Source organism: Lactuca saligna, chromosome 3 (genome assembly GCF_052625555.1).
Source record: "Lactuca saligna cultivar CGN05327 chromosome 3, ASM5262555v1, whole genome shotgun sequence".
NCBI lineage: Eukaryota > Viridiplantae > Streptophyta > Magnoliopsida > Asterales > Asteraceae > Lactuca > Lactuca saligna.
Genome location: NC_136419.1, coordinates 63558593 through 63577647, shown reverse-complemented (window position 1 = coordinate 63577647; position 19055 = coordinate 63558593). Strand labels below are relative to the sequence as shown.

The window sequence follows — 19055 nt, the reverse complement described above, 5'->3', positions numbered from 1 at the left end:
TCATGATTTGGAGTTGGCAGCGGTAGTTTTCGCTCTGAAAATATGGAGGCATTACCTTTATGGCACGAAGTGCAAACTTTTTACTGATCATAAGAGTCTCCAATATCTCTTTGGTCAGAAGGAATTGAATATGAGGCAACGACGCTGGCTAGAATTACTTAAAGACTACGACTGTGAGATACTTTACCACCCCGGTAAGGCTAATGTTGTTGCTGATGCTCTCAGTTGGAAGGTCAATCTTAAAAGGAAAAGGCCAAGAGCGTTGATAATTGAAGTTGTCTCGACTATTTTGGAAAGTATAAAGAGAGCTCAAAGTGAAGCTTCTAAGAAGAATGACTGAAAGGAGGAACGTTTGGGCAAAACGTTGGTGTTCGGTGTAAACAGTCATGGACTGAAGGTGTTCCAGGATCGGATTTGGATACCTAAGACAGGAGGAGTCAGAGATCTTCTGATGGAAGAAGCTCACAAGACCATGTACTCGATTTATCCCGGTAGCACTAAAATGTATAGGGACCTAAAACCCTACTACTGGTGGCCGACGATGAAGCTTGATGTTGCAAAGTATGTGGCTGAGTGTGTGACTCGTGCGAGAGTAAAGACACAACATCAGAAACCGTACAGGAGTTTAGAACCATTGCCTGTGCCTATGGGTAAGTGGGAAGACATTGCTATGGATTTTGTCACTAAACTACCCAGAACAAGGAATGGTCACGACATGATTTGGGTGGTCGTTGATCGATTCACTAAGAGTGCGCATTTCATAGCAGCCAAGGAGAAATGGACTATGCAAAAGCTTGCAAATTCTTACGTAAAAGAAATTGTGAGGCTTCACGGTGTTCTGTTAACGATTGTATCGGATCATGATAGCCGTTTCACCTCGAGGTTTTCGAAAAGTCTACAAGAGGAAATGGGTACCAAGTTGTGTCTAAGTACAGCTTACCATCCCCAGACTGATGGCCAGAGCGAACGAACGATACAAACACTTGAAGATATGCTAAGAGCATGTACCTTGGAATTCCTAGGTAATTGGGATGAACATTTACCATTGGTCGAATTTTCCTATAATAATAGTTTTCACTCAAGCATTAAGATGGCACCTTACCAAGCTTTGTATGGACAAAAGTGTCGTACGCCGTCTTGTTGGCTTGAGGCTGGAGAAAAGCAGTTTATGGGACCGGAGATGGTTCATCAAACTGCTGAAAAGTTGAAAATAATTAGGGAAAGAATGTTAGCGGCTCAGGATCGTCAAAAGAGCTATGCTGACAAAAAGCGAAGACCGATGACTTTTGAAGTTGGGGATTCGGTTTTGCTTAAAGTCTCGTCGTGGAAGGGACTTATAAGATTTGGTAAAATGGGAAAGTTGAGTCCAAGGTTTATTGGACTGTTTAAAGTTCTTCAGAGAATTGGGAACCAAGCTTACAAGCTCGAACTACCAGAAGAACTGAATAGAATTCATAACACTTTTCATGTGTGTTATTTACGAAAGTTCATGGGGGAAGATCCCGACATGATTCCACTTTCGGAGTTGAGAATCCATGAGAACAAAAGGTTGATTGAAGAACCAGAGGCAGTTATTGACCGAAAGACTAAGAAATTGCGGCGCAAGATGGTCGAGTTAGTGCTTGTCCGATGGAAACACACGAATGGGCCGAATCTCACCTGGGAGACGGATGGTGACATGATGGGTCGCTATCCGCATTTGTTTGTTGATGTGTGATTCCGGGGACGGAAGCATTCTGAGGTGGAGAGAATTGTAACGTCTGTGTTTCTGGGCTTGCCATTTTTAGCAATGTAATAGTCTAGGTTAACCTTTGTAACCCGTTTTGAAATAATAGAAGTGTATTATGTGAGTATTATGTGTTTTGTGCTTAATTGCTTAATTATGTGGTTTGATTAATTAAGAATAAAAATAAGCGTCAAAATTTAAGTATAAAATAAACTTGATATCTTTAGATAATGTTGTGGTAGTTGAAGCAAGGTTTCCGAGGATATAAAGAATGCCGAAATCCGAGTTATAACAAAGAAGTTATGACCTGTCGAATTTTCGCGACAGAACCGGCAACGCTGAATGACATAAAAAGTGCAATTTATGTTAGAGCGATATTTATCCTTAGTGATCTAAATGAGATTAGAAGATCTCGTTGTTAGTATCAAAGCGATAAAAAGTTAGGCGAGAACGGACGTCAAACGAAGAAGTTATGAATTTATAACGAAATTTTCTGTCCCGGCCTATTAAAAATAAATTCAAAATTAGTCGACGGAGTCTAAACGAAAGTTGTAGAGCGTAGTCTCACCTTCACGTGGATATAAAGAACGTCGAAAACGGAGTTCGTATGAGGAAGATATGAATTTTCGAAGTTTATTAAATAATTAATAATTAAATTTAATTATTAAGTCTCAGTATTATCCGGAGGCGAGTCACCGGACTCATCCGGAGTACGCCCCGTGTACAGCGAAGAATGTCGACACTCGCACTCGAGGACTTCGGATGACGCATGCAGTGACGTTTCGGAGGCCTACGCCCCGCATAAGGCAGTACGCCCCGCGTACTGCGAGGCCTCAGCCTCCTATAAATAGGATGCGAGGGGTCCGGGCTTATTTGCTCATTTCTCCTCCATTTCGTGCCGAAGCTCTGCATTTTAACCCCCGAAGCCCCGGTAATATTCCCGAGTCCCGAAGCAAGTTCCGAGATCCCGAAGATCTCGAGAAGTGCGGTTTCCGAGCCGAAGCTCTGCCCGCGAGAAGTTCGATTTTTGTAGAGATCTTCCAGATCTGCTGAGGATTACTACTTCTACAAGCCGTAGTGCTGTCCGATCATCTTCTGATCAAGTGAGTGTGTAGTTAATTTCTTCTAACGCATAATTATGAAGTATTTTATACGAAATACGTGTTATGTGTATAATTTTGTTGCTATGTGCGTGAATGTATACTCACTCTCTTCAATCTCATAGATATGATTTGTTTTCTATGAAATACGTGTTATGTGGGTATGCCTTATCTGTTATGTGAAATATGTATTGGATGAAAATGCTATATAGGTTTTAAACTATGTATAAAAATATATTTTTTTATCTACTAATATGTTGGGTAGAGCATGGGTAGATAGTTGGTGTGTAATAAACAGATGAGAGGCCTCGATGTTGTTGTTGTTGACCTAGTTATTCAGCGGAGTATGGATAACGACCACAGACTCCTTCTAGATAGTCTCGTGGAACGCTAGCAGGTTCATAACATGTAGGTGTTGTGAACGATGTGTTCACCGGTGTACTCTATCCCCCTCATGGTTGCCTTTAAGATATCTATTGTTGAGGAAACCCCTTAGCAGTAATGTCCATCCCGATGAAAATCCTAGATTAGGTCCCTTGAGATAGATGTTGTTTTAAGGATGTAAAGTGAGGATAATGGGAATGGGTAATCGGGATAGTGATTGGTTGGTGAAATTAAATATAATTTATTTATTGTGGGTTGAAAACCCTATATGCTCACCAGGCTCCCAAGCCTGACCCACTCAGTTTTATTTGTATTACAGAAAGTGGCGCAAGGGCGTAAGATGGATGAACCATCAAGTTGTTTTGTTTACAAGTCTGCATATGTATATATTTGTTGAATGACTTGTAATGTTATCGTTTATGCTTATTGATTTGTATCGGAACATGACACCCCGAGTTTTGATTATATAATGGAAATACATTTCTTTTATGAAATGCTTGGTAAACATTGTTTTATCATGTTTTGTTTTTGGTAACAAATCCCGCAACTCTTTCAAATCAAAAGGATTTACTCTGAAATTATTTTAAAAAACATAAATGAAAATCGGTCTTTTCTGGCTATGATTTTGGGGATGTCACAACATCTAATAAAATCGTATTCTTAATAAAAATGATCCCCAAAAGATTCGAATTTTCTATAGTTGAGCATATAGCCTTTTGTTATATATAGGTATATCAAAATCCATTTGGTTGCTTTCTTATGATCCAAACTTGAGTTGCATAGATATTTGCCCAAAACCATAAAGATAAATTTACTCCCACTTAATTTGTGGTACACAAAATCATCTACTGTATTTACCTCAAAACCAAAAGATATAAAAAAAATTGATGAAAATGTGGTACAACGCATAAAATATCCAAAGTTGAGGTTGTTGAGTTTGTATATTCTGAATAGGACATTGAATAATATTATCGATCACTAATTCATAATCTGCATACTATCGAAAGCAATAATAGGAATCAATATTGATTCCTCATTAAGGACAATGTTTTAACCTTGTTTCTCCCCCAAACTCAACATCCTCAAAGAATGTTGCTCAATTCAAAATGCAAGGTCAATATTCATGCAATTGAGAACTAACATAATGTCCTCATTCAATTCCTTAAATTTAATCTCATTAAGTATATGAATCATAAATGTGATAAATGTTAGCAGATACAATACCATATTTCAAACATAAGCAAATCTATTTTTATGCTCATTAATCCATAAACCGTAATCAATAAATTCAATTTATGACATCTTTACAAGGTATCGACATAAACATTAATACTAACTTGCAAGAGATAGCCTTGTTTTAGAGATAAACATTGACAATAAATCATGTTAATTTACAAGCCCCTCTTTGGATTGACTTATTAATTACATGGAACCAAAAAAAATCACCACATGTTTATCACCACATATATGTTTATTCGGCCAAATATCAGTCTATCTTTGGGTCGGCTAATACCCGTATTAATAAACATATAAACTATAAATTTTGATAATAAGAATTGACAATATATCATGTTAATTAATAAGCCCCTCTTTGAATTGATTTATTAACGACATGTAACCTAAAAATTGTCACATATTCATCATCAAACATGTGTTTATCCGGCCAAATATTAACCTACATTTGGATCGATTAATATTCGCATTAATAAACACAAACCATAAAATTTAAGTTCTTTGTAAATTAATTTTTCACAAAAGACATTACTTTTGTGATAGACAAAACTGCACAAATGGTCCCTGTGGTTAGCTGAAAATTGACACTTTGGTCCAAAAAAGTTTGGACTAGCACCAGAGGTCCAAACTTTTCATTTTGTTGCGAGTTTGGTCCGATTTGCTTTAAACTTTTTTGTAAAGACGATTTTGCCCCTTACTATTTAATTTTTCATTTTGCTTTTATTACAACAATTAAAAATAATTAAAAATAAAAGAAAAATAAAATACCCCCTTCTCTCTCTCTCTCTCTCTCTCTCTCTCTCTCTCTCTCTTTGTTTTAATACCCAGAAGATATAAAATCTTCTTCAAAACCCACCTTCTACTCCTCACGATTGTTCCTTCTTCTAGATATGTTTCTCCTTCCAGCCACGACAAATCATCCATCAACACCACAATCACCCACCATCACTATTCTCATAGTCGATACCATCTGAAAACCCCTATTCTGATCATCTTCTTGACAAAATCGGAACCCTATCACCATCAAATTAACCTTTGGTTCATTCATCAATGGCGTCATTGCCTTATAGTTTTTTCCGACACGAACAAACTAAATAAGCTGCATCTCTTCATATTTCTTTCTTGACAAATTCAACAACCAAGAAACGAGGTATGAAGCCAAAAATTGAATCAACCCTAAATCTCTTCAAAAACCCCAAAACTGAAGGTTGGTAGTGGTTTCCCTAGAAGAAGGTGAAGATGATGGCTGGTGGGGTTTGTTTACTAGAGGAGGTGGGTTACGGTGGTGAACAAACACAACCACCAACAACACCAAATCTCCCTTAAATGATGAACTAGTTTTGAGATGATGAACTGGTAACACAGTAACCCACTTTATCTTTTACATCCTCCATCTTCAACATCGTCTTCTGTATCCTATTTGATATTCCCCCATAATCCATAATCCTGATTCTTATTAGGATCTAGAATATGCCTGGTGAGTTTACCATCATCAGGAAGAATCGTGAATATGGGAAAGAATAGTGATGGCAACATGTTTTGAACTGATGTAACCCATTTAGATTCACCCCCAAAATCCATCAACAAATTGATAGATTTTGGGGAGACCCAGGTAGACCCAACAAAGGAAGAAATTTGATTTCATGGTTTGTGGTTTCAGGTGAAGCAACTCGTGGTGTGGTGTGGGCGATGGAAGTGGTGAGTAATTTTGCAGGGCTCGATGGTTTTGAGGAACGGATGAGCGGGAGCCATATCTTTGGAGGTTCACCAAAAGAAGCTTGACATGAGATTTGGGGTTTGTTGGAAAAAGCTTGAAATAAGATCTGGTGGTGTTCTGGTTCTGATGGAAAATTCTTATATCTAATTTGATGTTCTTGATGAATTTTTGGGGAAGAAACCATTAAAGAGCTTTTGTAAAGGTAAAGTAATGAAAAAGGAATGGGCATGAACGAGAGAGAGAGAGAGAGAGAGAGAGAGAGAGAGAGAGAGAGAGAGAGAGAGAGAGAGAGAGTATTTTACTTTCCTTTTATTTTTAATTATTTTTAATTGTTGTAATAAAAGAAAAATGAAAAAATAAATAGTAAGGGGCAAAATTATCTTTATAAAAAAGTTTAAAGCAAATCGGATCAAACTCGCAACAAAATGAAAAGTTTGGACCACTGGTGCTAGTCCAAACTTTTTTGGACCAAAGTGACAATTTTCAGCTAACCACAGGGATTATTTGTGCAGTTTAGTCTTTGTGATATATTGTGTCAATTAATTTATTTTAAAAATAAATAAACATGTCATAAGTTTAATTTATTAATAACCAAAAAAAAAATTAAAATACCATACTAGACTAGATACCCACAATATTTTAGGCAAATATTTTTATTAAGAACCTAAAATTTATACTATCTCGATTAAGAATATATACGTGCATAAATAAATCAACAAATTGACTATTGATTTCTTAAAATATGATAAAATAACTTTCAAATTTGGAAGATATGCATAACCTTAAAATATATAAACTTTTTGACGTAATTAAATCTTGACCTGTAAAAAGATATTAGTTATCCTAAAAAAACTAATCCTAAAAATAATAAAATAAATACCAACACGGTGCCTACACACTACACAATAAACATATCTAATAATAATCTAAAAGTAAATGCTAACTGTCCCATGTCCGAATCCTCCTCATGAAATTAATAAAATCCAAAAATACATAAAAAAAATAAAAATAATAGATGATTAAATTAAACATTATGCATTACTGAAAGGACACGAAGAGACAGTTTTCTATGACTTTGCTTTACAAGATATCATTCCCAAAGAAAAATCATGTATGTATAGTTTAATCACGTTAACTTATATCTCTTTAACGATAACTTATGTTTGCTTAGGCTGAAGGGAGTGGTGTCAGTGAAATTGCACTCCCTTCTCAGCCACATAAGCGTCATGTCACTTTTTACCACTAAGTGTGGTTTTTTGTCATACTTTTCATTTCTTTTATTTTTTTTGTTTTTTTTTAAGTATTTTAATTTAATAAAACTTTTTTTTAACTACTTTAATTTAATATAACTTCTATATTAATAAAAAAAACATAATTTTTCATTACTTGAAAATTAAAAAAAAAAAAACAGTACATTGCGTTACTAAAAAAAAACCCACACATGACATTTAAATAATCCTAGAAACTTAAAAAACATAAATAAAATAACTAAAAAAAATTACGTAAAGTCGTTCTCCGAGAACTCGTCTTCGGGGTCATCCGGTGGATCCAAATTAAGGTTAATGTTTTGAACCCCGTAAATGTGTTCCACCAAGTCATTGCGAAGATTGTGAAATGTTTCAGTGCAACGTATCGCTGCTCTCCTGTTTATATACTCTTTGCCGCTAATTTCTATTGGTTGTATCTCTGGTATGGTTTCTTCCTCGTCAAATGCACATATCACTCTTCCTTCGTCTTCAATAATCATGTTATGCAATATAATACATGTATACATGATTTATTGAAGTTTTTCCTCGTCCAAATAAGCTGCTGGTTTTTTCAATATGAATCACCGTTTCTTCAGAGCTCCAAAAGCACGCTCAACATCCTTCTTAGCTCTTTCTTGAGCTCTCTTGAATTTCTTTCGTCTATAACCATGTGGAGCTGAAAACGATTTAACAAACACAGCATACTCAGGATAGATTCCATCAACCAGATAATAACCATACTTATATGGCGTTCCACGTACTTGAAAAGAAGAATCTGGTGCGGATCCATCGTATATGTTGTTAAATATTGGTGAACGGTTAAGAACATTGATGTCGTTAATCGAACCACGAGAACCAAAAAAAGCATGCCAAATCCACATATATTGTGATGCAACTGCTTCAAGTATGACCGTTGGGTGACCATGATCACCTCGGGTAAATTGCCCATGATATGCTGTAGGGTAATTTTCCCATGCCCAATGGAGATAGTCTAAGCTTCCTAGCATTTCAGGAAACCCATGCACACTAGCATGATGAGCTTGCAATTGCAGGATGTCATTACATGTAGGCTTACATAAATATTTTGGACCATAAAACTGAATCACAGTTTTGCAAAAAAAAAAAATGGAGACTGTCTCGTGCTATCCTAGCAGACATCCTAAAACTTTCGTCTAATGCATCAGGCGGAATGCCATATGCTAACTGACGAAGTGCGGCCGTGCATTTTTGTAAGGGAGTGAAACCGAGTGTACCTCTAGCATCGTAGCGTTGTTGGAAAAAACTGCACTCCCGCGTTACATAGTCTTGCACCAAACGTTGGTTGGCTTCTTCACGATTTCTGTAAATATATCTTCGTGTTATCTGTTGAGAACTTGCAACTGCGTTGTTACATACAACGTTGTATGTTTGTTCCGCCATTTGAATACACGCAATAGCGGTATAAAAAATAATCTGAAATTCTTCAGAAGATGAAGAAGATGACATTTTTGAGATAGTGGTGATTTTTTAATTTTTTTTTAGAGAAAGAGGAGATTGTGTTATGAAAAAAAATTAAGTTGATATATATATATATATATATATATATATATATATATATATATATATATATATATATATATATATATGGGAAAGAAAAAGCAAAAGAAAAACATATAAATGTTCAACTGCTCAATTCACACCATATTGCCTCAACTAATCAAAACACACGGCTTTGGAGGACCGCACTGCAGCCAAGACTGCACCAGACCGCGGTCTGGGGGCGGTGTTCCCGTCCTATGTGGCACGAAGTGCGGTCTTAGACCGCACCCACGCCGATGAGGCTTATATCCAAAATTTATCATAATTGGAATCCTGAATCACATTATTACATAATTGAAATTCCTTATGTTAAAAGCTAACAATATACCGGACGTTTACATATCTCCAGTTTTACACATACACATTCAAGCAAAATAATGCGGACAAGAACAAGAAAACTAAACAAACATATACATGTATGTTTTATTATTTTTAGGTTTAGATCCGAAACCAACCCAAAATTTTATAGATCTTAAACAATTAAAATATATTATAGTAATAGATTCGAGTATGCTCTGATACCAATTGTTGGTTATTTTGATAACCAAAACATAAAGGCGGAAGCATAATATGATGATCTTTAATCTCGAATCTGATTAAAATGAAACTTAGACATGAAAGAACGATTACATACCTGATTTCATTATGATATTTAGATTTGAATAACTAAGGTTGGGTTTTCCAATTGATCTCAAGAGCTCTTTCTAAAATTGTAACACCCTGATCCCCAGGTATTAATAATGATATTTTGGTTTGGTTTTTGAAAACCTACTCGGCGAGTTGGCTTCCCTGCTCGTCAAGTAGTAACGGGTTTTGTCCGCGAAGTTTAATGACCTACTCGCCGAGTCCATTATGGTATTGCACGAGTAGATGCGGGCATATGAAACCCTAGATTTCGGGGCCTTGCTACCTATTTAAAGGGTCATTAGCCTCCCCTAGCCTTCCCTTTACAGCTCTTTACCTCCCAGAAACCCTGAATCAAGTGTGAGTGTGTTTCTTGGTGATTTTAAGCTTGAAAGAGGAATTTGGTGAAGGAGGCACTTGAGGGATCAAGCTAGAGGAAGCAAAGGGCTAGTGGGGATTTAAGATATACCTCTGTGGAGCACTTTCTGAAGGTATTAAGTTGTTCCTTGGCTCATTCCCACCCAAAACCCCCTTTTTTCTTGAAATCTAAGAAAGGGCTTTTGAGTTTAAGCCAAGATCTGAAGTTGTAACTTCAGATCTGGACTCCCTTTGGACTTTAGATGCACAAAGTTATCAGTTGTGCCTAGCATGAGCCTTCCTCTCAAGTGTATGACTCCATTCTAAGCTTAGATTGCTATTCGAGTGCTTAAAAGCCTTGCATTCACGTAAAGTTTGCAACTTTACGTGAGAGGCATACCTTAGAAGCTTAGATCTGTAATTTAGAAACTTTGCATGGCTTCAAATGGGTCTGCATGGCCTCAGATCTGTAGGGACTCGGCGAGTCGTATTGGGTGACTCGGTGAGTCTTATGAAGATAGGCATGGACTCGGCGAGTTGGATGAACAACTCTGTGAGCCCGATAAATGTTACCATAAACTCGACGAGTTGGATGAACAACTCGGCGAGTCGGATGAAGATTTTCATAGACTCGGCTAGTCGAAGGAGCAACTCGACGAGTCACCTGGGTGACTCGACGTGTAGAATATTTTCCCTAAAACTCGGCGAGCCACTAGTTGCACTCGGCGAGTTAGGGTCAACATGGACTGTTGACTCGATCTTAACTGAAGTGGACCAGTGCGGATTTTGAGGGTAATGACTGGTTATCATATGTCGCTCTTTAGGTAGTGAGTTGGAGCAACTCGTGGGGTTTATTCAGTCGAAAAGTGTTAGTTCAACATTCGTGTCAGGTGAGTTTTCTCACCATACCTATGGGTCTAAGACACCAAGGCCGACCCATTATATGATTATGATATATGTGTTAGACATTTTGTGTTTTGTTATGTAATGGCATGTTTTGTATGAAGACCCCGGGGGGAGCCCGTGGCATTGGATGTAAGACTATGTGGGGTAGCCCATGGTAGTCCTAGGTAAAGACCATATGGGGTAGCCCATGACATTGGATGTAAGGCCATGTGGAGGAGCCAATGACAGTCCTAGGTAAAGACCATGTAGGGTAGCCCATGGCATTCTCACAGGTTCATGTATGCATGGCTTATGTATATGTGTGTGACTCTTATGGGTATTAGGATATGTATTGTGTGGATTGTGTGTGGTATGCTTTAGGGAACTCACTAAGCATTTCGCTTACAGGTTGTTGATTGTTGCATGTACTTTGGAGCCTAAAGGCAAGGGTAAGGCGTGATGACGCGACGCGTACTCTACCTCTTTTTTGGATGTTTTGGGACTCTCTGATGTTTTCAATAAATGACAACAATGATGTAATAAATGTGATTTGGAAACAAAATGTTTTGAAAACCTATGGAATGTGTAATCGGTTGATTAATTAAAACGAAAAATTTTCTTTGTAAAATTTGGGTTGCTACAAAAATCCCTCAGCAAACCCTAAACGAATTTTCATGAGTGTTTCGTGTGTCGATCTGCTCCTCATCACATGTATTTATAGATGAAGATAAACCCTAATGTGAGAGATGAAAGAGATCTTGAGTCAAACCAGGAACTCAACCCACAAGGTAAGTAAATATTCTATAAATCGATCCATCAACAATTAATACTCTTACCATAATAACTGAATTTAATGATAACATTACATATATATATATATATATATATATATATATATATATATATATATATATATATATATATATATATATATATATATATGATGTGGTCTCATAATTATCTAACATATAGTTGTTCATTTAAGTCTCTTTTATGTTCATGTATGATTAATTGTATTTGATTACATTACTATATTATATTTGTAATTATGTTTTTTTTAATATCCGTTTAACTTATTCACAAATACAAACAAATGAATATGAACAATATAATTTATTAAACGAATGAATATGAATAAGAAAACTTGTTCCTTTATTTGTTTTTGTTCTTGTTCGTTTGTTTGCCTAATTTAAACGAATGAATACAAACAAATCCTCATTCAAATTAATTTGGTTCATTTACAACTATATTATCGTGTGACATGCTAGGTTGAAATATAAAATGTGTCAAAAAGAGTTTGACCCACCTTTACCCGTTTAACTTTCATTCAGTAGGCCCAACCCGGAACGGAAGATACGTATAGTTTTGGGTGCGGGTACGTAGTAAATTCTGGCACCCCAGGGTTCTTCATTCGAATTCATTTCATCTCATTTATAAAATTTTAGCACAATATCAATTTTAGGTTTATTGCTAAACTAATTTACAGATCCCTGATTTCGTTATTCTGCTTCATATCCTACGAGAAATGTTCAAGTAATTATACGTGTTGATTGCAAAACAAAATCATTGAGCATGTCATTTGCTAGGCTGTATGCAAGATCATCTCAGTTATCTTCCCTTTGCAAAACCCTAAACCGCACCCCTGTCAACTCGAGGTATTGCGTCACGACTCACGACTTGCTATCGTTCCAGTTATTACCTGCTGTACACATGTTATTGTTTCATGTTTTACTTATATGGATGCATGTAGAAGCTCGAATTGAAACCGTTTAATCAAAATTAGAATACCAATTCACTGTTTTGGCTACTTCTGGATCGTAAATTTCTTCAGTGACAAACATTATGTTAGGTTTCATAAATTTAATCACTTTTACTCGAATTTGGAACTGAAAATCATCGTCTAGGCTTTCTGTTATCGAATCTTAGGGGTGTTTGGATATGCGTTCAAACCTCAATTTCTAATTACTTAGGGTTCCAACATGATTTTCTGATTTAGGTCAAAATTACAAGAATCGGACATTCTTTAATCATTATTAAGCCATTGTTATTGATTCAGGTCTCTACACGAAGCTGGACAGAGAAGATATAGTTTTGTGGGAGCTAGTAGTTCAAAACATAACCAATTCTCCTCTGAATTTCGAAGTTTCACCTCTAGATCTGCACATAATACGAACTCTTTCAACAAAATCTCCCATTTGGGAAATGGATACTTCAACTCACCTTTGGGTTCTCATCGTCAGTATGTTACAAATGTCATTAGAGAACAGAAATCAAGGAAGATGCTTTATTACTTAACAGGTTTAGTGTTTGCAATGGTGGGATGTACTTATGCTGCAGTTCCTCTATATAGAAGGTTTTGTCAAGCCACTGGCTATGGAGGCACTGTTCAAAGGCGTGAGGTATGCACAAAACTTTCTGATTTTACTTCTTTTCAATTTCATAATTTACATTTTTCTTCCATAAATTTGTTTTTTCTTTTCCTTCTGCAGACAGTAGAAGAAAAAATTGCAAGACATTCTCAAGATGGAACAGTTACAAACAGGTGTGTAATTTCAACTTTCAAGAATCCAATGAAATGATCTCCTTTTATTTCTTTTATGTTATACTTGTTTCTTAGAAGATATTTGATGTATTATTACAGGGAAATTGTGGTGCACTTCAATGCTGATGTGTCAGATGGAATGCCATGGAAATTCATCCCTACTCAAAGAGAGGTATTATAAATTTATAATTCAAATAGAGGTCGACCAAAATTGACCAAAATATAAAGAAAGGAAAAGTAAACAAGGGTAAATTTGTAAAAAGTAAGTGATTATATATTTATTTATGTATCTTGTGTGTATATAATATAGGTAAGGGTAAAGCCAGGTGAAAGTGCTCTTGCTTTTTACACTGCTGAAAACCGAAGTTCAACTCCTATAACTGGCATGTCTACGTATAATGTTACACCAATGAAGGTAGTTAAATATAATGTTACAAGTTTATAGGGTAAATGTGTCATTTTGTAAAAAAAATTTAAAAGTTTGTGTGGATGTTTAGGCTGCTGTTTATTTCAACAAAATACAATGCTTTTGCTTTGAGGAACAACGGCTTCTTCCAGGAGAGCAGATTGATATGCCTGTAAGTAAATAGTCTAAAATACCCTTTTCCCATGAAATCTAGTTAACTACATATGGTCTAAAATGCCCTTGGAAACAAGTTGACTTAGAAGCAAATGTGTTGTAATGACAATATGCAAGTTAAGCGTTTTGTAATTGCTAAAAAAATGAAATGTTATGTAAAAAGACTAAAATGCCCTTCATTGTAGGTGTTCTTTTACATTGACCCAGAGTTTGAAACGGATCCTAGGATGGATGGTATTAACAATATAATTCTTTCGTATACATTCTTCAAGATTGCTGAAGATAAGTTATGATTGTTTTTTCTTTTATCATCATATGGAAAATTGATTTTTTTTTTTTAAAGTTTTTGTTTCTATACATTGTAGTCATACGAAGAGTTTGTATCTTGTTGTTTATGGATGCCAAGGTCATTGAGAATAAAAGTATGACCAATTGATCTGTTTATGTATTTTATGCATTAATGAGTTGTACCTTTTGCATGTAAAGGGTACAAATGTATGTTGAGATCTCAATATAGTAAAGGCGATTATGCACTTTTTAGGTTATGGAATGATCATTGTTGAAGATTATTAATAACACCAATTAAAGGTGTATTAACATTCTTTTGTTACTTTACTTTAGAGAGTTATGATATTATTAACAATCAAGCGTAACTAACTAAATAAATGTTTATTAGTTATTCGATCACAAGTCAAGAAAGAAATAGAAACTTTTCTTTTATGTTGATTGGAGTCTGTTCTTCATACTACTCGTGTGGATAACATATAAGATAATATTCTAGTTTTAGGTCTCGTTTGATAGTTTCTGTTTGAGAAAGTGCTGTTTGGGAAAACTTTTTGATCGGGAAAGAAACCATACTGTTTAATTGTATGTTTAATTGTACAACTGATTGATTGTGCTGAATGATGAAAAAAATAAATAATTCAATAAAAAATAAATTTTTAAAAAGTTATTTAAAAAAATTAATAATCAAATAAAGAAATAAAGAGGCGAGATTTGATGTATAATTGTCTTTCCAACCCATTCAGTCAGAAAGATATGATTTTGGGGTTTTCTGGGAAAGATATATCTTATTGGGAAAGATCCATTCTTTTGTAAAAATCAAACAGTCTTTTCGATCCATTAAGCCAGAAAGATCTGTTTGGACCTGAAAAAATGTGTATCAAACGGGGCCTTAATCTTGAGTTTTTACACCAAATGATTTCCACTACAACCTTGAGGTAAAATTCGATTCCTCTTGCATGATTAATCTTGTTTGATGGATGTTTGGCTAAGCTTATTAAAAATGCTTATTACTTTGTAACTTATAGATTATTAGCTTATAACGGTTTCAAAACGGATTTTTTTAAAAAAAGTGTTTATGATTTTTCATAAGATTAGCCAAACATCTTCTTAGTAACTTATCAAAAATTACTTATTTATGGTTCTACACCATTATAAATTGTTTTTAAAAAACAACCTATTCAAATATTTATTTTAACTTATACCAATGTAGAACCGATAATATATTAATAAACTTATTTTTTAAGCTTAACCAAACATCCTCAATCCACTTTTGGGAAGTAAAACTTTAAAACCGTATATCCGCTATATTTTTTGTTACACAAATGTTTTGTATGCTATAATTTGCAACCGTGTTTAAAAAGCTTGTATCTCTTGATTATCTTGGAATTTTTAGTTTGCTTCCTGACGTCATCCTCATGGAATTTTTGAAAAGAAAATAAAATTTTAAATATTTAAAAATTGTTGATATCTAACTTTTAATGGCCTGATATTAACTTTATTAGTTCAAAATTATTTATTATACAATATTAACATAAATAATCAAATTACTTCTAGTTTAGTGATATCAAGTGTTGTTTTCACTTCTTAAAGATAAGAGTTCAAGTCCGGAAATAATTAAAAGTAATTTTCGAGTGCCATCCAAAAAAAAAAAAAAAAGAAAAAAGAAAAAAGAAAACATTCATAGATTTAATAAACAAACCATTACAATGTTTTCGGATGTGAATGTAGGTGCATCAACTGTATCCGTTTTTAGTCACTGTGATTGGCTGATGTTATAATTGTAATGGTTTTTGGGATTTGAAACCTTATAATTATCGTTATAATTAGGAAAAATTACATGTTAACCTAACAATATATATTGAATTTGTTGATTCAGTCCCTTAATTTATTTGTGTGCTTTATGAGAGAATAAAATTATTTTTATCGGGTCTAATTGGTAATTTTTGAAGAAATAAAGGGGTAAGTTGATGACTTCTTTGTCACCTCATTAAAGCAATCCAAGTGTAATTGTGTAACGACCCAAAAATCACGACTAAAAATTTCTTTTAAAAACATTACTAAAACCATATTTATAAAAACCGCATCATAAGTCATAACATAATTTCGGAGTATTAATCCAAAACATAATCTTATTATCAGAGTAAACATTTCCAGACTAACTGACTATGGTGTGTGCACTGCAACCTATCCGAGCTCCTCTTTTGAAATCTGAGTACCTGAAACCAAAAACTGAAACCGTAGCACGAAACTTAGTGAGCTTCCCCAAACTACCACCTACCATACAATAACATATAAAACACATATTGGGCCTTGCCCACTACATCGGACCGAGGTCCAGACTAACTGGGGCCTTGCCCCCTGCATCAGACCGAAGTCCGAAACTGGCTGAGACCTTGTCCCCTGCATCGGACCAAAGTCCGGGCTAATTGGGGCCTTACCCCTGCATCAGACCAAAGTCCGGAAACTGACTGGGACCTTGTCCCCTGCATCGTACCGAAGTCCGGGCTAACTGGGGCCTTGCCCCCTGCATCGGACCAAAGTCCGGAAACTAAGTGGGACCTTGTCCCCTGCATCGGACTGAAGTCCGGACTAACTGCATCGGACCGAAGTCCAGAACTAACTAAACATAACATAACATAAACATATCAACTAGAATGAACACATATATTGCATACTGCATCGGGCCGTAGCCCGGAACACATAACACATAAATCCTGTCTGAGCCACGAAGGCATCAAACATACTAACTACTGCATCGAACCGAAGTTCGGAAACTACTGCTAGCTAAACGGGTCGGCATTGTGGCCTTAGACCCATTTCTAATGGAAGGAAAGTCACCTGAACTGCTGATCTCTGCTGATAACCCTCTGGCTGCTAACCACCAACCTTTTGAGGCGCTGCTCCTCTAGCTCTCTGTGCTACCAATATCAATATAACACTTAATCTGACAGTCCTCCAAAAAGTCAACTAATTCAACTCTTGTCAAAGTCAAAGTCCTAGTCAAAGTCAACCTTCCAGGTTGACCCTACTCGCCGAGTCAGCCTACTGACTCGTCGAGTTCATAAGCTCAGAAACCCCTTTCATTCGCGACTCGAATCGCCGAGTCAGACCATGACTCGCCAAGTCTACTGATTTCCGAGTCCTGACCTGTCCAGCTCACTGAGTCCCCACTCAACTCACTGATCCAAGTCTTAACTCGAAGGGTTTGGGGGTTTCGCGACTTGACTCGCCGAGTCCAAGAACGAACTCGCCGAGTCTAAGGCAATCTTCAACAGACTCGCTGAGTTGTTCATCCAACTCATCGAGTTCATCTCCATCTTCATACTACTCGCCGAGTCCATTCAAAGGACTCGCCGAGTCTATTCAGTCCTTCAAACATTAAGAGGCTTTTGAGTCATGCATGGACTCCAAACTGCAGATCCACTCTTCTAAAGCCTATTCCTCACGTAAAGTGGAAAAATTTACATGTAACTAAGGTGATCTAGGCTCAAGACACTATACACTAGGGTTTAAGACAAGGAGGCTTTATAATCAACCCATATACTAATGCTTTATTATTCTCTAGACCAAGATACACTTAGATCTGAAGTAGCAACTTTAGATCTGAGCTTCTAACTCGAAATGGTTCTTAAACTTGACCTTAAAGCCCCAAATCTCATGTTAAAGGTTGATTTATATGCAAAAGAGTGAAGGTAGCGACTCATTACCTTCAAATGCTCTGAAAAATCCCACAAACTCTGGATCTACTGCCACTCCTTGAATCCCTAATGGTTCCCTTCTACCTTCTTCCTTCAAATCACCCAAAATGGCAAGAAAGCTTGAATGTGCAACAATGGAGGCTTAGGGTTTTGTATTATGAATAACAGAGGCTACAAGGAACCCTAAGGGAGAGAATGAGATGCTTAAATAGTGCACAAAGTCTCAGATTTAGGGTTCCCCTCTTCAGACCGGACTCGCCGAGTCCTCTTTGACGACTCGCCGAGTCAGTTACTTAATCGATCCTCTGGATCCCACTCCGACTCGTCGAGTTCCTCCCTGGACTCGACGAGTTGACCCTTTGACTTAGGGTTTTCTTTCCTTTATTGGCCTTTCTGATTTTGAGTGTTACAAATTGCTAATTGTGTGTCCTTAGGATTTTTAATGAGACCAATACTGACAACACTTAATTCATCATTTCTCCTCCATTTGTATATATTTCCTTCCTCCATTTTATTTCCTCAACCATGGCTGTCTACATCATTTTGGATGTTCACTTCCAAAGATCTTTGCCAAGTACCCCAAGCTGCAAAACATTGATTTCGCAGGCATAGACAAGGACGGGTGCTACGTGTTCATGGAAAGATTCACATGAGAAAAATGTGATAAGCTCTATTATTGTTTTCCTGATGTTGATTTTCCAAAAGGTTTGAGGTTAATTAGGAATGAACTTCAATATGCTAAATTTATAGCCATTGCGTATGAATGTGGTGTTAAAATTCTAATGTATGCAGACCATTTTGGTAATACTAACATGAAAGAGTGGTTAGATGAAGATAGAGAGGAAGTAGTAGATAATATCCAGGAATAAGTAGAGTATGATGTACATGCTAATGTTGAAACGAGTGAGACAATGCATAGGAATGAAAATTTCAACCCTTATTTTTTCAAAAAAGATAATGCTCCAGATTGTGTGATGGGTGAGAATATAGGTCATTGTAAACCTGTTGATGTTGACATGGCTGAGAATGAAGCTGAAGAAGTTGATGTTGCTGATGATTTGCCAAATATTTTCAATGAAGAGCAACACTGGAAGGAGAA

The 19055-nt window shown here is 36.1% G+C and overlaps 2 protein-coding genes across 2 annotated transcripts; one reads left to right on the top strand and one right to left on the bottom strand.

The window, feature by feature from the left end:
• Positions 1–7988: 7988 nt before the first annotated feature.
• LOC145035616 (uncharacterized) lies at positions 7989–8892 on the bottom strand. Its single transcript, XM_078984135.1, has 2 exons — positions 8719–8892; positions 7989–8504 (listed from the first exon to the last, which is right to left on the bottom strand). The coding sequence occupies exons 1-2, from the start codon at positions 8890–8892 to the stop codon at positions 7989–7991; spliced, it is 690 nt and encodes a 229-aa protein (XP_078840261.1).
• A 3342-nt stretch (positions 8893–12234) lies between these two features.
• On the top strand, positions 12235–14518 carry LOC145036712 (cytochrome c oxidase assembly protein CtaG / Cox11 family). The gene is made up of 7 exons (XM_078985180.1): positions 12235–12506; positions 12908–13250; positions 13341–13393; positions 13493–13565; positions 13704–13808; positions 13891–13971; positions 14159–14518. The coding sequence occupies exons 1-7, from the start codon at positions 12424–12426 to the stop codon at positions 14264–14266; spliced, it is 846 nt and encodes a 281-aa protein (XP_078841306.1). The 5' UTR covers positions 12235–12423; the 3' UTR covers positions 14267–14518.
• Positions 14519–19055: the final 4537 nt, after the last annotated feature.